Source organism: Schistocerca nitens, chromosome 9 (assembly GCF_023898315.1).
Source record: "Schistocerca nitens isolate TAMUIC-IGC-003100 chromosome 9, iqSchNite1.1, whole genome shotgun sequence".
Classification (NCBI taxonomy): Eukaryota; Metazoa; Arthropoda; class Insecta; order Orthoptera; family Acrididae; genus Schistocerca; species Schistocerca nitens.
The window spans coordinates 240,125,188-240,148,976 of NC_064622.1; the positions used below are offsets into that span (position 1 = coordinate 240,125,188).

Genomic DNA, 23,789 nt, shown 5'->3' on the forward strand with positions numbered 1-23,789 from the left:
CAACCAGCGTGGATTCGGAAAACATCGATCACATGGAAACCAACTCTCACTTTTTCGGATGACGTCGCAAAAACCATGGATGAAGGCAGTGATGTGTATGAAGTGCTTCCTGACTTCCGAAAGTCTTTTGACTCAGTAGCACACGTACGCTTATTACCGAAAGTACTATCATATGGGATATCAAGCGAAATTTTTCACTAGATTGAAGATTTGTTGGAGGGGTGGACACAGAATTTTATCTTCAATGGAGTGGCAGCAATAGATGTAGAGGTAATTTCACATGTGTTCGGGGAATTGTGTTGGGACAGTGGTTGTTCGTGCTGTGTAATAATCACGTTTCAGATATCATCATTAACACCAGACATTTCGGAGGTTATGCAGTTATACACACCGAAGAGCAAAGAAACTGGTACACCTGCCTAATATTGTGTAGGACCACCGCGACGGCGCAGAAGTGCCGCAGCACGACGTGGTATAGACTCGACTAATGTCTAAAGTAGTGCTGGAGGGAACTGACACCATGAATCCTGCAGAGCTGTCCAGAAATCCGAAAGAGTACGAGGGGGTGGAGATCTCTTCTGAACAGCACGTTGCAAGGCATCCCAGATATGCTCTATAATGTTCATGTCTGGGGAGTTTGGTGGCCAGCGAAAGTGTTTAAACGCAGAAGAGTGTTTCTAGAGCCACTTTGTAGCAATTCTGGACGTGTGAGGTGTCTCATTGTCCTGCTGGAATTGTCCAAGTTTGTCGGAATGCACAATGGACATCAACAGATGCAGGTGATCAGACAGGATGTTTGCGTACGTGTCTAGACATATCAGGGATCCCAAATGACTCCAACCGCGCACGCCCCACACCATTACAGAGCTCTCACCACCTGCTGACATACATCGTCCATGGATTCATGAGGCAGTCTCCATAATGGTACACGTTCTTCCGCTCGATACAATTTGCAACGAGACTCGTCCGACCAGGCAACATGTTTCTAATCATCAACTATCGATTGTCGGTAATGACGGGCCTAGACGAGGAGTAAAGCTTTGTGTCATCAGTGTCATCAAGGGTTCACGAGTGGGCCTTCGGCTCCGAAAGCTCATATCGATGATATTTCATTGAATGGTTCGTAAGCTGACACTTGTTGATGGCACAGCATTGAAATTTGCAGCAGTTTGCGGAAGGGTGCACTTCTGTGATGTTGAGCGATTCTTTTCATTCGTCGTTAGTCCCGTTCTTGCAGGATCTTCTTTCGGCCGCAGCAATGTCGGAGGTCTGATGTTTTACTGGATTTCTGATATTCACGGTACACTCGTGAAATAGTCGTACGGGAAAGTCCGCACTTCATCACTACCTCGGAGATGCTGTGTCCAATTGCTTGGGCGCCGGCTGTAACACCACGTTCTAACTCACTTAAATCTTGGTAACCTGCCATTTTAGCAGCAGTAACCGGTCTAACAACATTGCCATACACTTGTTCTGTTATATAGGCGTTGCCGACAGCAGTGCCGTCTTCTGCCTGTTTACATATCTCTGTATTTAAATACGCATGCATATATCGGTATCTTTGGCGCTTCAATGTATAATGAAATACTGACTGCTAGAAATCTGCACAAATATTCAGCCAGAGGTTGATAAGATTTTGAACTTTCTTTCAGTGTTGCGAAATTTAAAATTATATCCAAAAAACGAAAAAAACGTAGTATCCCATATATACAATATAAATGAGTCACAACTGAAATAGGTCAGCTTATATATCTGGGAATAACAAATTGTAGGGATAGGAACTGGAACGACCATATAGGCCCACTCGAATGTAAAGCAAGTGGCAGGAGGTGGTTCACTGTTAGAATATTACGGAAATGCTGTCAACAAGGAGACTGCATACAAAACACTCTTGTGACCAGTCTGACAATATTACTCAAGTGAGTGAGGTCTGTACTGAATAGGACTAACAGGGGTAATGGAAATGTACAAAGAAGGGCAGGATAAAATGTCACAGGTTTATTTGACCCACGGGGGAGCGTCACGGAAATGATGAAAAAACTTGCACTCTTGCAGATAGACGAAAACTGTCGTGTGAAAATGTATTTAGGAAGTTCCTAGAACCATTTTACGTGAATCTTGGAATACGAGGGTGGACCCAAAAATAACCGTAATTTCTTTCTAGAAAGCATATACGTTATTGTTTTCAAATACAACCTTAATCTCCTTCGAAGTACTCTCCATTAGCATTAATACACTTGTCCAAACGTTCATTACAGTGTTCGAAGCACCTTTTAAATTCGTCCTCTTTGATACCTGCTAGCACTTTCATGACATTGCGTTTTACGTCTTCCACATCCCAAAACGCTTCCCTCTCAAGTCTCTTTTCATCCTCGGGAGCCGGCCGAAGTGGCCGTGCGGTTAAAGGCGCTGCAGTCTGGAACCGCAAGACCGCTACGGTCGCAGGTTCGAATCCTGCCTCGGGCATGGATGTTTGTGATGTCCTTAGGTTAGTTAGGTTTAACTAGTTCTAAGTTCTAGGGGACTAATGACCTCAGCAGTTGAGTCCCATAGTGCTCAGAGCCATTTGAACCATTTTGAGCCATCCTCGGGAATAGGAAGAAGTCCGAGGGTGTTAAATCCGGCGAATAGGGCGCGTGGGTCAAGGTAGTCGTCTTCGTTGAGGCCAAAAACTGGCGAACGCTGAGCTTTGTGTGCGGGAGCGTTGTCGTGATGCAGGAACCACACGCCAAAATCCCACAAAACCGTACGTTTTCGCGACAAACTTCTGCGAAGCCGTTTCATAACCTCCAAATAGAATTGTTGGTTTACTGTCTGGTTTTCAGGGACAAATTCAGAGTGTACGATCCCATTGATTAAAAAAAATACAGAAAAAACAGATCAACATAGTTTTCACATTCGATTTCACTTGTCGAGCTTTTTTTGGTCGAGGTGAGCCAGGTGACTTACATTGTGATGACTGTTGTTTACTTTCTGGATCGTACCCACAGTACCATGACTCATCACCTGTAATGATTTTTGAACGCGTCCTTCATTTCGAGACAGGCTTGAATGCGACGATCCCTTTGATCTCCTGTAAGAAGCTTCGGCACGAGTTTTGCTGCCACTCTTTGCATCCCCAAATCGATGGGCAAGATGCGCTGAATTGATCTCCAGGACAACCCAGACAAGTTCTCGAGTTGGTCGATTGTCCTGCGTCGATCTTCACTGATGAGATCACGGCTTTTGTTGATATTGTCTTCGCTTCGAATAGTTGAAGGTCGACCGGAACGGGGCTGATATTCAACCACCATTTCTCCCTTTTTAAACCGAGAAAACCATTCGTACACTTGCGTTTTACTAAGAGCATTGTCTTTGTAGGCTGCCTGAATTATCGCAACAGTTTCTGCTGCGTTCTTGCCGAGCAAGAAACAAAACTTCACTGCCGCACGTTGTTCGTAAGAACTAGCCATTTCCTCGTGTCACGTCTGCACTGTAAGCACACTCAAAGAACTGCCAAAGAAACCACACTTCTCACTATTGGGTGACGCCGCGTGGCAGAATGACTCAGCAGAGCTCCTACTACAACCCTCTGGCGGCGCAACCTGCTACTACAAGTATACGATGTGCAGCATTAAGATTCCGGTTACTTTTGAGTCCCCCCTCGTATACTACGATCCTCTACTGATCAGTACCATAGAAATCACGATTATCAGAATAGACTAATTACAGGTTGCATATAGACAATCTGTATTTGAATGAAACGAGAAAAAGCCGTAATAACTGGTACTGCTGTTGACAGTCGTTTGCAGATTATACAGGGTAGAAAAAATAAAATTGTCCCAGAAAATAATTCTTGCACCTTAAGATAGGCAACCCAGCTAACATCCACCACCTTCGGTGCACTATGTAAGTTAAGCTGCCTATGTTAAGGGGTGTGAAATATTTCGCCTATTTCAAGAGAGCCAACCCAACTGACATCCTCCACCCTGGGTGCAAGCACATACGTTGGGTTGCTCGTCTTATGGTGCTTGAAATAGTTCGTCCACCTTAGGATAGGCAACACAACTTATTTACATGAACCAAGGGTAGGATGAAAGCTGGGTTGCTTATATTTAGGTGCACTGTAAATGTAGATGTTTCTTAGGGGTGACTAATTTTTCATGCTCTCTTTTTGCTGGTGACGCTGAAGTGGTGGACAGTAGCGCAGCTGGGACCCTGGCACTCACCTGGTGAGCCCGCCGTCGAGGCAGCCGGGGGGCGCGCCGCCCGAGTCGAGGCTGGAGCTGCGCAGGAAGCCGGCGGCGGCCACGGTGCGCTCCAGCTCGGCCAGCTTCTGGCGCTCGTTCAGGATCTTGAGCTTCTTGACGAAGGGCAGGCCCGAGTACTCGGGCGACAGGTCGTCTATCGACGTGTAGAACTTTGTCTCTCGCTGTTGGATTTGCAGCAGGGTCGGCTTCGCGGGGCGTCTGCTGGGACAGGGCGCACTGCTGTAGGCCCAGCCACCTCAAGACTCATCACGCGCTCTTTTAACTACGGGGAGCACTGCCGTCTACTACATGTACCACCTCTCCCGAATATACCCCTTATGGGCCCGCGTAATAGGGCGGTAACTCAAGAGGGGAACGCTGGAAGTGCCATATGTACATTTCCCAGAAATTTGGCTCAATGGAAGAAGGGTGCTAATAATCGAACTCTGTATCGGCCGTATCAACTGTTTCTGAGGAAATGACGTTCGATGTTTTCGACGTAGGTTAAACGTCTTTTAGCGTGCAACAAGTTCATCGAAAGTGCTGCCACAGTGGTTAGTGTTGCGTCGTTACACTTTTGTTCGAAATCTACTTACTGTTTTATTTAATTTTATTTTATTTCATTCACTTATCTACTCACGTCCGTGAAGGGTAGCTGGGCGAATACTTCTTGTCAATTTACAGGACACAAGGGCCCTATAGAAATTATAAAACTGCAACTGTGTTTCACAATAACTGGCATACATTTATTATACAGGGTGTAAATTTTAAGCTGACAAACGAGAATAACTGGAAAAATAAGCTTCATACGAAAAAATGATTAGAATCCAAAGTCGATTATTTTCGAGGGGTACATCTACTGGTGCTAAGATTAGCCCGCCACTCCCGCCCTCTCGGGGGTGGGGCGGGAGGCAACTTTAAAATTTCAAGTGGAAACCTCCATTTTTTATTGCAGAATCAGATTCTACATAAGAAATTATGTACATTCTGTCTTAAACATTTATTTTGATTCTTGGTAGTTGGCGCTGTAATTCAAGAAAATCCATGTTCTCATTTTTGCGTGGAAAATGGTTATATACAAATCAGACAGAGGTATTAGAGTTTTACAAATGTTGACCCCACCCTATGGGGAGAAAGGGAGAGTTTTAGTATTAGCGAATCAAAATTTACGAAGTAAATAAGTATTTTTTATCTATCCGTAACCATTTTCCACCCAAAACGAGAACATGGATTTTCTTGAATTACAGTGCCAACTAACAAGAATCAAAACAAATGCTTAAGACAAAATGTACGTAGTTTTTTATGTAGAATCTCATTCTGCAATTAAAAATGAGGGTTTCCATTTCAAATTTTAAAGTTGTCTCACGCCCCACCCCAATGGTAATTTTAGCATCAGCAGATGTCCCCCTCCAAAATAATCAAGTTTGGAATGCACACATTTTTTCGTGTGAAGCTTATTTTTTGAGTTATTCTAGTTTGTAAATTTAAAATTTACACCCTGTATAAGGGTTGCAATCTCTTTAAATTCTCATAGTCTTATATTTCATTCTTGTGTTATTTCTTGCATTAATATCTTATATTTTATTCTTCAGGAATATTTGGTGTGTTTCCTTGGACGATACAAAGCTTTGAAACATTCGTAACATAGATGCATCGAACACTACGAGTATTACCTCAAGGCAGGTTTGCCGCAGTGACGTTTCTTCGTATGAATCTCACACGGGAAAAAAAAGTCATTAACATTATTGAAGATTTCACGCGTTCTCGATAATTTCGTGGCAAGCCATGCGTAACAGATAATTTTTCTGAAACCAGGCGCTTGCAATTGATTGTGTAATAAGAAACACTAAAGGAATTTCACCGTAAACAATTCAAAATATTTTTCCTTTCATTTATTTTCACCATAAACAATTTAAAATAATTTTCCTTTCATTTACGTTTTTGGTTTAGTTCAGTCACCAGACATACAATTAGTAGATAATATTATTTCAACATACACTGCAAAACATTCGTGCAGTAATCTTCTACGCACAAGGATAGATAACTGAAAACCAACAAAAAGAAAAAAAAAAATTAAAACAATAATCGGGTTTCGAACACGGGTCGCAAAAAACGTGAAGCAAGATTACTAGCTACTGTTCCGCGGGTTTAGATGAACACACTAAGTGATAAAAGGCACATAAAGTACCTCGAAAACTTTTACCATCATTTTTTTACAGACGATGGAGTAACTTCGGATAAGACGGGACATGTGTACGCTTATTCTGACCCACTTACGCTGACCAAAGTTTGTGGAAAATCGGCTTACGGCACTTGCCGTGTTCTTCTCGTCAATAAATAAGGTAACAAGAGAGCACGTGAAATTAATTAACTTTACAGACGGTTTGGAAGTGAACTCACTACTTCTCGTTTCTTGACAAAGTCGTTCTGGGCAGCAAACTTAACTGTGGATTTTTTTTTTTTGGACTTCCGCCACGATCTATTCAGTAAGCATTGACACTGAGCTTTAAACGCAATAAATTATATATACTACCCTTCTCCGTAGCTGAGGTCACTAACGCACGCCTGTGCGATGGCGCTCGACTCGGAGGTATGCTGGTTCGAATCGTAGAGTTGGAAAATTTTCGCTGGCAGTACTTTGTCGGCGAGGGGAGGAGAGGTGGTGACGTAGGTTCCTGATCAGCAGTCTTAGCGTCAATGTCCTGGATTATATTCTATACCTTTCCACAGTGTCTCATGATGTGAGTGCATGTGACACTATTGATGGTGATCCGTCTGCCGGATGGAGACGTTAAGATCAGCGTCAACCTTGGCGCTATTCGAGATGAGTAGGTTATGTGTCGGCACCCGGTTTGCCCCTTCCCTTCCCTTCAAACATAACAATACAAACCTTTCAATACATCCTATACTCACGACAGTCATCCATACGATCCAAATGCGCATGACCGTTCATAATAGGTCAGAAAAAGGCAATGGCGAACTACATCCACTAGGTACTTGCCTAGAATGACGATGCGGGATTCTTCTCATTCCCCGAGTGCGAGACTACTTTATCTTGTGACGTGTTGGATTCCAAGGCGTACCCGGGAGCAGGTACAGATTCAGATAGTAAATTTAAAATGGTAACGTCTGGGCTGAAGTTTAAGAGAATTCTCAGGAAGAATTAAGGTACAGTGAAGTCACCGAAGTATTGGAGGTTGGTAAAGTAAGTTCTGAGATCTCTAAAGCTGAACATCCAGCGTTAGTAAATACCACGACACGTAGTTCGATTGAGAAAGAATCAACATTGCTAAAAACGGTGTTCCCAGAAGGTTAACAGTCGAAGGAACTTGATTAAAAGAATAAGTACTTCAAGGATGAAAAGATGAAATGCGAACAATAGATACATAACAGAGAGTAATGTTGCAGCATAGATAACTGACGAACGAAATCATTAGGAAGTGAAAGAGCGCTCGAGTGAAATGGCTGCAAGAAAAAAGTGAAGAAATCGAAAAGGAAATGGCCGTCGCAAGGACAGCAGTGCCGTCCTGAAATCTCAAAACTTTTGGAGGATTCCTGTGTTAAAGTCGGAAGAGAAATCCGATAGGTCAAAACTGTCTCTGACAATTATGTATGTGCATCTCTATATACCTGCTATCTGATCACGGGTTATTATTATTCATTCACCAATAGATGATGTTCTATTAACAGACCTTTTCAGTGTTTGTGCACTGCTGTTCAAAGGTCAAAAGAGCACACTGGAATTCTCTTACGAGTGAAAGGAACTGCCTGTTGACATGATTAAAAAAAGAAGTGGGTGTCGATTTGAAACATATAAGGCGTCCAGTACTGGTGTAAGATATGCGACTGAAGACATGTGATGAATAAAAGAGTTGTAATACATAACACCTACCCCCATGAATCATGGACCTTGCCGTTGGTGGGGAGGCTTGCGTTCCTCAGCGTTACAGATGGCCGTACCGTAGGAGCAACCACAACGGAGGGGTATCTGTTGAGAGGCTAGACAAACGTGTGGTTCCTGAAGAGGGGCAGCAGCCTTTCCAGTAGTTGCAGGGGCAACAGTCTGGATGATTAACTGATCTGACCTTGCAACACTAACCAAAACGGCCTTGCTGTGCTGGTACTGCGAACGGCTGAAAGCAAGGGGAAACTACAGCCGTAATTTTTCCCGAGGGCATGCAGCTTTACTGTATGGTTAAATGATGATGGCATCCTCTTGGGTAAAATATTCCGGAGGTAAAATAGTCCCCCATTCAGATCTCCGGGCGGGGACTACTCAAGAGGACGTCGTTATCAGGAGAAAGTTGAAGGTAGATATAATGGGAATTAGTGAAGTTCGGTGGCAGGAGGAACAAGACTTTTGGTCAGGTGAATACAGGGTTATAAATACAAAATCAAATAGGGGTAATGCAGGAGTAGTTTTAATAATGAATAAAAAAGTAGGAGTGCGTGTAAGCTACTACCAACAGCATAGTGAACGCATTATTGTGGCCAAGAAAGACACGAAGCCCATGCCTACTACAGTAGTACAAGTTTATATGCCAACTACCTCTGCAGAGGATGAAGAAATTGATGAAACGTATGATGAGATAAAAGAAATTATTCAGGTAGTGAAGGGAGACGAAAATTTAGTAGTCATGGGTGACTGGAATTCGAGAGTAGGAAAAGGGAGAGAAGGAAACATATTGGGGGAATATGGATTGAGGGAGAGAAATGAAAGAGGAAGCCGTCTGGTAGAATTTTGCACAGAGCATAACTTAATCATAGCTAACACTTGGTTCAAGAATCATGAAAGAAGGTTGAATACATGGAAAGTCCTGGAGATACTAGAAGGTATCAGATTGGTTATATAATGGTAAGACAGAGATTTAGGAACCAGGTTTTAAATTGTAAGACATTTCCAGGGGCAGATGTGGACTCTGACCACAATCTATTGGTTATGAACTGTAGATTAAAACTGAAGAAACTGCAAAAAGGTGGGAATTTAAGGAGATGGGACCTGGATAAACTGACTAAACCAGAGGTTGTACAGAGTTTCAAAAAAATGGTTCAAATGGCTCTGAGCACTATGGGACTCAACTGCTGTGGTTATCAGTCCCCTAGAACTTAGAACTACTTAAACCTAACTAACCTAAGGACATCACACACATCCATGCCCGAGGCAGGAGTCGAACTTGCGACCGTAGCAGTCGCACGGTTCCGGACTGCGCGCCTAGAACCGCGAGACCACCGCGGCCGGCACAGAATTTCAGGGAGAGCATAAGGGAACAATTGACAGGAATGGGGGAAAAAAATACAGTAGAAGAAGAATGGGTAGCTCTGAGGGATGACGTAGTGAAGGCAGCAGAGGATCGAGTAGGTAAAAAGACGAGGGCTAGTAGAAATCCTTGGGTAACAGAGGAAATATTGAATTTAATTGATGAAAGGAGAAAATATAAAAACGCAGTACATGAAGCAGGCAAAAGGAAATACAAACGTCTCAAAAATGAGATCGACAGGAAGTGCAAAATAGCTAAGCAGGGATGGCTAGAGGACAAATGTAAGTATGTAGAGGCTTTTCTCACTAGGGGTAAGATAGATACTGCCTACAGGAAAATTAAAGAGACCTTTGGAGAAAAGAAAGCCACTTGTATGAATATCAAGAGCTCAGATGGAAACCCAGTTCTAAGCAAAGAAGGGAAAGCAGAAAGGTGGAAGGAGTATATAGAGGGTGTAAACAAGGACGATGTACTTGAGGACAATATTATGGAAATGGAAGATGATGTAGATGAAGATGAAATGGGAGATACGATACTGCGCGAAGAGTTTGACAGAGCACTGAAAGACCTGAGTCGAAACAAGGCCCCGGGAGTAGACAACATTCCATTGGAACTACTGACGGCCTTGGGAGAGCCAGTCCTGACAAAACTCTACCATCTGGTGAGCAAGATGTATGAGACAGGCGAAATACCCTCAGACTTAAAGAAGAATATAATAATTCCAATCCCAAAGAAAGCAGGTGTTGACAGATGTGAAAATTACCGAACTATCAGTTTCATAAGACACAGCTGCAAAATACTAACGCGAATTCTTTACAGACGAATGGAAAAACTGGTAGAAGCCGACCTCGGGGAAGATCAGTTTGGATTCCGCAGAAATGTTGGAACACGTGAGGCAATACTGACCCTACGACGTATCTTAGAAAATAGATTAAGGAAAGGCAAACCTACATTTCTAGCATTTGTGGACTTAGAGAAAGCTTTTGACAATGTTGACTGGAATACTCTCTTTCAAATTCTAAAGGTGGCAGGGGTAAAATACAAGGAGCGAAAGGCTATTTACAATTTGTACAGAAACCAGATGGCAGTTATATGAGTCGAGGAGCATGAAAGGGAAGCAGTGGTTGGGAAGGGAGTGAGACAGGGTTGCAGCCTATCCCCAATGTATTTCTATCTGTATATTGAGCAAGCAGTAAAGGAAACAAAAGAAAAATTCGGAGTAGGTATTAAAGTCCATAGAGAAGAAATAAAAACGTTGAGGTTCGCCAATGACATTGTAATTTTGTCAGAGACAGTAAAGGACTTGAAAGAGCAGTTTAACGGAATGGACAGTGTCTTGAAAGGAGAATATAAGATGAACATCAACAAAAGCAAAACGAGGATAATGGAATGTAGTCGAATTAAGTCGGGTGATGCTGAGGGAATTAGACTAGGAAATGAGACCCTTAAAGTAGTAAAGGATTTTTGCTATTTGGGGAGCAAAATAACTGATGATGGTCGAAGTAGAGAGGATATAAAATGTAGGCTGGCAATGGCAAGGAAAGCGTTTTTGAAGAAGAGAAATTTGTTAACATCAATTATAGATTTACGTGTCAGTAAGTCGTTACTGAAAGTATTTGTATGGAGTGTAGCCATGTATGGAAGTGAAACGTGGACGATAAATAGTTTGGACAAGAAGAGAATAGAAGCTTTCGAAATGTGGCGCTACAGTAGAATGCTGAAGAATAGTTGGGTAGAGCACATAACTAATGGGGAGGTATTGAATAGAATTGGGGAGAAGAGGAGTTTTTGGCACAACTTGACAAGAAGAAGGAACCGGTTGGTAGGACATGTTCTGAGACATCAAGGGATCACAAATTTAGCATTGGAGGGCAGCGTGGAGGGTAAAAATCGTAGAGGGAGACCAAGAGATGAATACACTAAGCAGATTCAGAAGGATGTAGCTTGCAGTAGGTACTGGGAGATGAAGAAGCTTGCACAGAATAGAGTAGCATGGAGAGCTGCATCAAACCAGTCTCAGGACTGAAGACAACAACAACAACAATGCATAATATTCCTTTAGAATTTTTCAAATCATCAGGGAAAGTGCAATTTAATTATTTTTATAGTTAAGGTGTTGAACCTATTAGAATGGAGAAATATCATGTGACTTTTGGAAAAGTATTATCCATACAAACCAGAAATAGCAAGGGTGGTAAAACCGCGAAAACTATCGTACAATCAGTGTGACAGCTCATGAACAGAAAGTACTGACTAGAACAGTATACAGAAGAAAAGAGAAGAAAATTAAGGATTTGTTAGATGATGGTCAGTGTGGTTTTCAGAATGGCAAAGGCACCAGAGATGCAATAATGATGTTGCACTTAATAACGGAAATAAGACTAAAGGAAAATGAAGGCAGCTGTAGTCGCTCTGCCGATTAAGAAAAAGTGTTCGACAATCTAAAGTGATGCAAGAAGTTCGAAATCCTCAGAAAAACAGGTATATGCTAAAACGAAAGTCGACTGACATGCAATATGTCTCAGAACCAAGAGTGAAAAATACAAAAGGAAAATGAGGAGAAAGGACCTCAAATTAGGAAGAGCTTACGAATTGCATGTTCAGTAAGCACTGAAAGAAATAAAAGAGTTGCGTAAGTGGGGTTAAAATTCATGGTGGATGGATATCAATAACATTGATATCCTCTGTGAAAGTGAGAGAGAACTATAGGACATGTTGAATGAAGTGAGCACAGAAAATGAACTTAGAGTAAACTGAAGATGGACGTATGTATTCAGAAGTAGCAGAAATGATATTACATAAAAAAGTACCATAATTGAGTGACACATAACAGATGAAGTATAGGAATGCACCTTCTTTGAAATAAATTGATACACAACGGGGTAAGGAAGGTGGACGTAAGAGGAAGACTAACACAGGTAAAGAGAGGAAACGATATCAAAAGAAATCTTCTAAAATCAAACACAGTAATGTCGAAGATAAGCCTTGAGCTAGAAATTTTTAAGAATCTAGGTCTGTAACACAGCGCTGTATACGAGTGAATCATTAACATGACTGTGTGAAAAACGGAAAGATGTCAACGGAAACATTTGAGGGATGATGTTGCGGAAGAAAGTTACGTGTTGTGGAAAGAAATGAGATGGTTCGCCGTGGAATCGGCAAGGAAAGGAATGTGTGGAAAACATTTATTAGAAAAAAATAAACTGGATGATAGTGCGTGTATTAGCGTATCGGGGAACAACTTGTATGCTACTACACGAAGATATAGAGAAGAGAAAATGAAGGGAATGACAGTGATATATACAACATCAAACAAGTGAGAAGACGGATGAGATGCCCCCGAACTCTCTGCAAAAAATCTGTAATAGGTATATTCGTATTTTTATCAATAAATTCTTTGTTTATTAGAGGAAAATACAGTACTGGATATTAAAATTGCTACACCAAGAAGAAATGCAGATGATAAACGGGTATTCATTGGACAAATATATTATACTAGGACTGACATGTGATTACATTTTCAACGCAATTTGGGTGCAACGATCCTGAGAAATCAGTAACCAGAACAACCACCTCTGGCCGTAATAACGGCCTTGATACGCCTGGGCATTGAGTCAAACAGAGCTTTGGATGGCGTGTACAGGTACAGCTGCCCAATGCAGCTTCAACGCGATACCACAGTTCATCAAGAGTAGTGACTGGCGTATTGTGACGAGCCAGTTGCTCGGCCACCATTGACCAGACGTTTTCAATTGGTGAGATATCTGGAGAATGTGCTGGCCAGGGCAGCAGACGAACATTTTCTGTATCCAGAAAGGCCCGTACAGGACCTGCAACATGCGGTCGTGCATTATCGTGCTGAAATGTAAGGTCTCGCAGGGATCGAATGAGGGGTAGAGCCACGGGTCGTAACACATCTGAAATGTAACGTCCACTGTTCAAAGTGCCGTCAATGCGAACAAGAGGTGACCGAGACGTGTAACCAATGGCACCCCATAACATCTCGTCGGGTGATACGCCAGTAGGGCGATGACGAATACACGCTTCCAATGTGCGTTCACCGCTATGTCTCCAAACACGGATGCGACCATCATGGTGCTGTAAACAGAACCTAGATTCATCCGAAAAAATGACGTTTTGCCATTCGTGCACCCAGGTTCGTCGTTGAGTACACCATCGCAGGCGCTCCTGTCTGTGATGCAGCGTCAATGGTAACCGCAGCCATAGTCTCCGAGCTGATAGTCCGTGCTGCTGAAAACGTCGTCGAACTGTTCGTGGAGATGGTTGTTGTCTTGCAAACGTCCCCATCTGTTGACTCAGGGATCGAGACGTGGCTGCACGATCCGTTACAGCTAAGCGGATAAGATGCCCGTCATCTTGACTGCTAGTGATACGAGGTTGTTGGCATCAAGCACGGCGTTCCGTATTACCCTCCCGAACCCACCGATTCCATAGTTTGCTAACAGTCATTGGATCTCGAGCAACGCGAGCAGCAATGTCGCGGTACGATAAACCGCAATCGCGATAGGCTACAATCCGACCTTTATCAAAGACGAAAACGTGATGGTACGCATTTCTCCCCCTTACACGAGGCATGACAACAACGTTTCACCAGGCAACGCCGGTCAACTGCTGTTTGTGTATGAGAAATCGGTTGGAAACTTTCCTCATGTCAGCGCTTTGTAGGAGTCGCCACCGGCGCCAACCTTGTGTGAATGCTCTGAAAAGCTAATCATTTGCATATCACAGCATCTTCTTCCTGTCGGTTAAATTTCGCGTCTGTAGCACGTCATCTTCGTGGTGTAGCAATTTTAATGGGCAGTAGTGTATTAAAAGGCATGGCTCCGCGTTATGGGCACTGATGCCGCCCCAAGAAGCCCAAGAGTTGGCACCATTGAATATTTCTGACGAAATGTCAGCGTCACCAACGATGACGGTAGTAGTTGTGTCTAGTTAAGGAGGTTATCGCAGCAGTGGTGGAAAGTTTTATTCTTTTGTAAACCTCGAAATGTTGAGTATCGTATTGCAATTGATGCGGTTAGTTCGAAGTCTTTCAGACACCAAGACACAGGTGGATGACCTCATACAAGGAATCTGCGGCAAGCCTCTGAAACCGTGTCACGACCGAGTCCTTGAAGTCAGGATGGGTTATAGGCATCTACCGCTGTAGGCAGGGCAGAAGAGCATACTGTATTTCTATGCCGTAGCATCCCAACAATTCTCGTAGGACCGTTTCCACTACAGCCCACGTACGTCTCCCAGCGATTTCTATTTCTATATCCCATTGAAGAAAGTCAGAAAAGAAATTAAAATTTAAAGCGCTGTTGACGTAGAGGTCATTAGGGGCAGACCTCAAGCCTGAATTCGACAACTCTGTCGAAGAAAACCATCTGCGGACTTTTAAAAGTAACTATCTCATTCTCCTCAACTGCTGTACGGAGGTCAGGTCAACACTAAATCCGGGTATCAGTGTCCTGTATCTAGCACCTTAACCACTGCTCCACATCGCTTGTTCATTAAAGAAGCTTCTAGATGATAGGTGATACTCAACCAGTCTGGACATCCAGTAGGAAGATACGACGTTGCTACAGTGGGTCATTGGTAGTATAGCGTATCCTGAATCGACACTTCCGTCTACACATAAAAAAAAACAATCGGACATTTACAGCGAGCAGTTTTTAAAACTAAAGGAATTTCATTGGCGTTCCATAGAGTGTCAGCACAAGAGCATGTGGATTAAAATTTGTGACAACAGCTCTTGTTACCTAAGTTTCAAATCACTCTCATAATTGGCAGGTGCACTATTCCATTCGAATGTCTGAAAAATTCGTCTGTGTTCATCTTTAACATCGTCATGTTCCTACCATCTATCACATAAAATAGGGAACTACTGGAAAGATTGATGTTTTAGAATATCGTTTGTAAGGTGAAAAGAAAATTTTAGCGAAGCTATAGTGATTGCACGTGGTGACCAGAAAATTATTCTCTCTTACACAGACGGTAGTCAGTAATTTCAAGCAAATAGTGAGTAATTACCTATTTTAAGGAATGTAACATTCTGGACTATAAGAACTTGAGCATATTTGTAAATCGTTTCATAACGTTTTTTCTTCCTCTCACAATAAGGAAGAAATTCTACTCATTTCTGAATGTGAATCAATGACCCGATTTTCATTAGAAATTTGCATTTAATATTTTATTTCGCAAGACCTTAAGTCAATCAAACAAGACGCTAAAAATGGTCTACGTTTTGCTATTTGAGTAGCAAATTAACTGATGTCGAGAATGCTGAGTATTAGATGAGTAGATCGGATAGGCAATGACGAAGTCTTGAATCGACTCGGGAAGAAAAGAGCTTCGTGACAGAACTTGTCTTAAAGACGAGGTAGATTTGGTAGGCTATATCCTGAGGCATCGTGGAATTGTTAATTTTGTAATGGAAGGATGTCTGGAGGGTTAAAACTTAGAGAGCGAACAGCAGTAGACTACAGCAAACAGCATCCAATGGATTAATGGATTACGGATGGAATAATTGTGCACATACGAAGAGACTTGTAGAGGGTAGACTGGACTGGGAAACTGTATTAAGTCAGTTTTCGGAGCGGAGCCCATAACAGCAATTTACGAGCCGAAGATCATAACAACAACAAACAGGAAAAGCGTTACACTGACGTTTTTAACAATTTGATGAAAAATTTTGGTTGCGCGATGAAATAAGTCACAAAACATTTGAGAATGAGATTTAAAATCTTGAAACTGGCTGCATAGTTGAAGAAGTATATCGTAATAGCATCTGTGGAAAGCTCAATCACTGTCATCCTGAAACGTTTCGTCTATGGACTCTCAAAAGCACCATTATAATGGACAAAACTTTGATCCACGTCTTCAGGTGTACAGTATAGCTGACAGTTCATCAGTGTATGAGATTGGTGTAGCACTAATCTTTACCGTAGTACACTTGAGGACGTTAATGGGCCTGCACATACACCATCTCTGTGGAAGATTAGCCACCTTTTGCTGGAATGCTCGGGTAAATATCATCCGATTCATTATTTCTCACTTTTCGTGGTTCTCTAATTATTAGTCTTTGCTTCTGAGAAGAACCTGCTTCGAAACTACGTCTTGTCAGTTGTCACATTAAAATTTTAATAGCTTTTGTGACGAGGAGTCAGAGTAATTTAACACAGTTTAAAAATTTGTCTAAATTTTATAAAAATTGGTATTTGAACAACGGATTTAAAAGCAGAAGACGATAGGCATACCTTGTTGCGATATCGGAGCTATTGATCTTTACAGCAGACTATATGGGTATTTTTCTGCCGAGAAATTTACCAATGATATGTATCAATTTCCATAAACTTACAATATAACAACTTTTATTGTTTCAAGCTGCAACCCTCCTTGTGGCGGTATGTTTTCATGTTCACAGCTGTCTCTCCTGTAGCTGCAGAGCCATGAAACAAATTATTACAAAAATGAAGCCACTTTACTGTAGATGTATGCTAACATCACATGTTTTTGGAGATATGAAAGTTGGAAAATAAATGAAAGGAAGGCGTCGAAACGTTTAGTACGGAAGTGCGCAAAACGAGTTGTCATTGTTGGCATACTTGATACTTGCGAAACATACTTTATTTTACGCGCAACATTTTGCACCGTGTATACAACAGAACTCGTGATTGAAAGTCGAGTGGACATCACAGCGGACAAACAAAATCTCATTACGAAGGACTACGCTGCTAATCCCAATCACAGACCCGAGGTCTGGCAAACGTGCCGCTGGCTGTATTAGAAGCGCTTTCAGCTCGAGTCCGCAGAAAGCACGGTCTACGCTTTTCACAGCGGACGGACTTTTGTAATGTGGCGATTTATTGCGGATTAAAACTTTATTGTTCGCTAAGCGCAGAGCACGTACACAAGAGGCCAATAACAGATAGCTTAATCTATTGTCGCTAAAGTCGTGTTACATACAGGAAGTGCAATGAATATGTATGTAGCTTTGCAAGCACGCTGCGTAATGGAGCTGGTGCCAAGTCTATCTGCTCGATATGCTAGAAAGCTGGATGCAACTATTTTAGAAAGCATTTCAGTATTCACACCATTCAGACTTCAGCATTGACATGATTTACATGTTATCTGAGGGCGTCTGTTTTAGACTGCTCATAAGTGCCAGTAAACTGATTAATAATTTAATACCTGTCTGACATTCAAAGAATATTTATAGTGAGAGCGATGAAAGATAACACCCAGGAGCACTCACGGAAACGAGCGTAATTTGTGTTGTATCGTAGCCTGTTAATGGATGTACGAACGAAATACATAATGATGACACCTGGTGAATCGGTTAAACTGAAATGTGTATTAAGTTCAAATGTGAATTACTGCATTTGCGGCTGTCTTGATCAGAAAGATGGAGCGTATGCAATACAGAGTAGGAAACACCGGCTGCAACGGAACTGTATTTTCTCATAGAGAAACGCGCAAACACTTATAAAAATGTCAATCTTTACTTTACTTATAGGTAAACAATCACAACAATTCGAAATGCAACAGTAAATAAAAGCGGGATGGTAGGTTAGAGAGTGATACTGTGTAATAATGATTTATTACTATCTGCGAAATATGTGATGCATATCAGATAAGTAATCGAAAGCTTTTCAGTGTTCTGTCTTTCAAGAAAAAACATTTTTCTTATTCTTAGAGTGAACTTCTATGTAACGTTTTCAGAAGAGCAAAGTTATCATATGCATATGAATGATAGAAGTTTAACTGGTTCAGAAAGGAAAAAATACACCTTTCGCTAATGACCGTTATTTGCTGCTTTGTTGTTCTAGTATTATTAGATTACAAGCTTCTACGTTTTGCAACTTCTTCAAAAAATAAAAATGAAAACGTATTCAGTTGACTACAAGGGGAGTTCATTGCTGTACTGAAGGAAAGAAGAGAATTACTGAAATGCACATTCCTTTTTCCGTTCGTAGAGCGTTACAGCCTGATTAATTGTAGGGACAGAGTCCTCACTGAAAGCCACTTAGGAACGATTAGCGGTGCACGTAACACTGTGGGACGTCAGCGTGTCGTACACCAAATCTGATTTCCTATTTATATAACAATGCATTTAGTAGCTGAAGAGAATCCAGCAGCTGCTCACTACAATTTCCGTCATTCGGAACAGCATAAGTTATACACAAGCTTCGAAATAGTTCGAAAAGGTGATAATAGATGACGCTGTACGTTGTGCATTATCAGCGTGCATAATTAGACACGTCCTCTGCAAGTAGTCTTTGCAGTTACATCACAATTTTGTCCAAATGCCCACCACTCGCAGTACGGAGGTGACACAGACGAACAATGAAACTTGGTATCACATCCTGTAGTGTCCCAACGGAAATGGATTCAGATACCACACAGAACGCCAATACAGGTTCGTCCAGTGTGGTGGGATGGTCCCAGTGGACAGGTGTCTTCCGGTGTTCCCAACAAAAAGTAATTACATGGAGTCACATCACTAACAATTTTACACTATTCTGTGTAAAAATCTTACGGCTTTCTCAATAAACATACCATTTGTTCCACACGTCTCTCGATCTTAGTTTTCGAGACATTTTACTTTGAAATCAGGGACTCCCTAGCTGGACACCGTGTACATAATCCTCGAGTGGGAAACTGGTCACCGGCCGTGTCATGTATACACCAAACAGCCAGTATGTAACGACTGTTGAGTCACGCTGCTGTTAAACAACGCTGTCACTATAGTTCCGTTACGCAGAAGCTGGTGTACGATAAAAGTTACCTTCACGAGAGCGGTTAAATGAGAAGGTGTTTCAGATCCAGATGATGAAAGTAATCGAAATTTTGCGTACTATTGCTCAAATAATTAGGACACACTTCTGGTGGTTCATTTCTGAAGCAACTGTATTGGAGAATGTAACTGAATGTGCAACGATCTGTAAGAAATCGCGTTTTAGAGACCTCTTATGGTGGTTTCGAATGAAACTAAATTCTGTCACAATAATGTTCGCTGCTAGCCATCAAAATTTCGACAATACGAAATTGGTGAGCAACAAACATAATTGCGTAGGCTTCCGCGGCCAGAGTCAGTCGACATAGAAGTTTTCTGGGTATTGTGCCGCGACATATTGTGTCCGGTAGTAGTTTTATACAATATGATACGGAACCATACCCAGAAAACTTTTATGTCAATAAATGTTAAATGGGAATGAAGTGCAATTTATGGCTGGTATGCAAAAGATTAGCGTTTCTGCGCAATCGCACAAAGGAGGTAGGAATAACGTAATACAGATTTTGCATTTCTGGAAAGATTAGGCGGATGGTTTCTCCTTCAGAAGTGGCGTTTGAATGTTGATTGTGAGAATATATCGCTACGTCTCCTGGAAGAAAAAGGTATGTCCACCAGCACGGACCGGAGTACAAAAGCGGCAGGATCGCGGCCTATCGGAACTTTGGCCTGTCGATGTAGGTGCTCGTGTTGGTCGGTATCCCACGATTTTAATGCTTATACGAAATAGATGGGTCCAGGAGAACCATACTCTGCACCTTGAAGGATATCAACGATACTACGCGATTAGCGTTCGAGAGGACTAACAGAATGTTCTCTCACCAGTGCAGGGTCGAACAGAGAAGACAGGTATCTTGAATCAAGAGATGTTGTTTGTACAATAAAAGTATCGACATGGAATGTGCCACATCATCTGGAACGTGACGGACGTTCTCTTGAGGGGGCAGCACAAATAGAAGCATAGACACAGGTGACAATACTAGGCACAGATATGAGGCCACGCCGCCCCTTCAGATGAGTCTCGGTTATGTATACACGGAGGTGACAAAAGTCGTGGGATTACGATATGCATATATATAGATGACGGTAGTATCGCGCACACAGGATTAAAAGGGCAGTGCATTGGCGAAGCTTTCATTTGTACTCACGTGATTCATGTGAAAAGGTTCCCGACGTCATTACGACCTCACGAAAGACATTAACAGATTTTGAACGCAGAATGTAGTTGGAGCTAGACGCATGGGTCATTCTACACTCCTGGAAATTGAAATAAGAACACCGTGAATTCACTGTCCCAGGAAGGGGAAACTTTATTGACACATTCCTGGGGTCAGATACATCACATGATCACACTGACAGAACCACAGGCACATAGACACAGGCAACAGAGCATGCACAATGTCGGCACTAGTACAGTGTATATCCACCTTTCGCAGCAATGCAGGCTGCTATTCTCCCATGGAGACGATCGTAGAGATGCTGGATGTAGTCCTGTGGAACGGCTTGCCATGCCATTTCCACCTGGCGCCTCAGTTGGACCAGCGTTCGTGCTGGACGTGCAGACCGCGTGAGACGACGCTTGATCCAGTCCCAAACATGCTCAATGGGGGACAGATCCGGAGATCTTGCTGGCCAGGGTAGTTGACTTACACCTTCTAGAGCACGTTGGGTGGCACGGGATACATGCGGACGTGCATTGTCCTGTTGGAACAGCAAGTTCCCTTGCCGGTCTAGGAATGGTAGAACGATGGGTTCGATGACGGTTTGGATGTACCGTGCACTATTCAGTGTCCCCTCGACGATCACCAGTGGTGTACGGCCAGTGTAGGAGATCGCTCCCCACACCATGATGCCGGGTGTTGGCCCTGTGTGCCTCGGTCGTATGCAGTCCTGATTGTGGCGCTCACCTGCACGGCGCCAAACACGCATACGACCATCATTGGCACCAAGGCAGAAGCGACTCTCATCGCTGAAGACGACACGTCTCCATTCGTCCCTCCATTCACGCCTGTCGCGACACCACTGGAGGCGGGCTGCACGATGTTGGGGCGTGAGCGGAAGACGGCCTAACGGTGTGCGGGACCGTAGCCCAGCTTCATGGAGACGGTTGCGAATGGTCCTCGCCGATACCCCAGGAGCAACGGTGTCCCTAATTTGCTGGGAAGTGGCGGTGCGGTCCCCTACGGCACTGCGTAGGATCCTACGGTCTTGGCGTGCATCCGTGCGTCGCTGCGGTCCGGTCCCAGGTCGACGGGCACGTGCACCTTCCGCCGACCACTGGCGACAACATCGATGTACTGTGGAGACCTCACGCCCCACGTGTTGAGCAATTCGGCGGTACGTCCACCCGGCCTCCCGCATGCCCACTATACGCCCTCGCTCAAAGTCCGTCAACTGCACATACGGTTCACGTCCACGCTGTCGCGGCATGCTACCAGTGTTAAAGACTGCGATGGAGCTCCGTATGCCACGGCAAACTGGCTGACACTGACGGCGGCGGTGCACAAATGCTGCGCAGCTAGTGCGATTCGACGGCCAACACCGCGGTTCCTGGTGTGTCCGCTGTGCCGTGCGTGTGATCATTGCTTGTACAGCCCTCTCGCAGTGTCCGGAGCAAGTATGGTGGGCCTGACACACCGGTGGCAATGTGTTCTTCTTTCCATTTCCAGGAGTGTATTTCGGAAATCGTCATGGAATTCAATGTTACAAGATCCACAATGTCAACTGTGTGTCACGAATATCCAATTTCAGGCACTACCTCTCAACACGGACAAGGCAGTGGCCTAAGGCCTTCACTTAACCACCGAGAGAGGCGGCGTTTGTGTAGAGGTGTCAGTGCTATGAGACAAGCATCTCTGCGTGAATAACCGCAGACATCATTGTGGGACGTGCGGCGAACGTTTCGGCTAGGATAATGTGTCGAATTTAGGCGTTAATGGGCTATGGCAACAGACGGCCGACGCAACTGCCTTAGCTAACACTATATCGCCTGCAGGGCCTCCTCTGGGCTCGTGACTATATCGGTTGGATCCTAGACGACTGGAAAACTGTGGCCTGGTCATATGAGTTCTGATTCCAGTTGTAAGAACTAATGGTAATGTTTGAGTGTGGTGCAAACCCCACGAATCCATAGATAATTTGTCAATAAGGCACCGAGCTGGCTGGTGGTGGCTCCATAATGGTGTGGATGGTGTGGACTGTGTTTACATGGAATGAACTGGGTCTTCTGGTTCTAGCCTGGTCCTAGCCTGGACACGGCTATTTTCGGCTATTTGGGGACCATTTTCAGCCATTCATTGACTTCATGTTGCCAAACAGAGATGGAATATTACGGATGACAGTGCACCATGTCACCGGGCCACAGCTGTTCGCGATTGGTTCGAAGAACATTCTGGACAGTTTGAGAGAATTACTTGGCCACCCAGACCGATTGACATGAGTACCATCGAAAATTTATGGGACATAATCGAGAGGTCAGTTCGAGCACAAAAAGCATTATCAGCTTTCATTCGTCATCGTTACACTAGCGCAGCACCCGGCGTGATGGTACTTGCTGCCACTGGATACTCAAAACCATCACATCTTCTCTTAGCCGGTTGTTTGGACATATTTAGGACGGTGACTGTGCCCCTTTGATGTCTGCTTGACGTCGTTTTTTTCAGCAAGAAAATGCAAGACCGCAAGTGTCCTGTGTTGTCCTGAACGACTCCTATACTGCGTCCTGACCACGATGTTCTCTGAACTCTCACCCACTGAAAACATCAGGTCATTAGTTGCGAATGGACTGAGACACAACATTCGCGAGCAACGACGATTAATGAACTCTGGGGTTTTGATGAAGCAGCGTGAAATGACGGAGCTGTATCTGTCACCAAGGCCTATTTGAAGGGATGCACATCCGTGTTATAGCCACTGTGTTTGCCGTAAGTGACCGGATGTGTGCTAAATTTCGCACCCTTTACCGCACAGTATGTTCATAATAAAAGTTCCAGTTTGAAAACGCTATAGAAAGAGACCGCTGCTCAGGGTGACGGCAGTTTCGAACAGCATAATAGTGACGCAGGGAAAACGTCATGGAACCAAAAAAATCGAAAATCTGGCCAATAGATGACGCTGTAAGCGTCGGAATATGCACGCCAGCAGAGTTGCGGCACCGACTGTTCCTCAGTTTACGTCCGAGACGTCCAACATGACTGTCTTAATGAAAGATGGCGTTTTACTGATAAGACTCTTTTATAAGAACGGTGACTCTGCGCCAGTAGCCTATGGTATGAAAAAGACGTTCGTCTGATGACTGCTAAGTGTATGGACAAAATGACTACGAAATTCGAAAAGATAGAGTCTTCTGAACTGCAGTGTGGCAGAGGGAGGAAAGCAGCGCGACGTCTGTCGAACATGTGACCACAGCACTGCAGAAGGAGTCGAGCGGTGGTGCACAAACATGCAGTGCACGGGGCATTGCCCGAACGGTTGAAATGCTTGTCAGGACGGTGCGTAAAATCT

General features: G+C 43.5%; 1 protein-coding gene across 1 annotated transcript in view; it reads right to left on the reverse strand.

Annotated features, from left to right (window-relative positions):
• Positions 1–4,204: 4,204 nt before the first annotated feature.
• LOC126204156 (uncharacterized) overlaps positions 4,205–23,789 on the reverse strand; it is a 1,030,415-nt gene continuing 1,010,830 nt past the window's right edge. The window contains exon 24 of the mRNA XM_049938564.1: positions 4,205–4,448. Coding sequence (XP_049794521.1) covers positions 4,205–4,448 — 244 coding nt within the window. The remainder of the gene's footprint in view (positions 4,449–23,789) is intronic.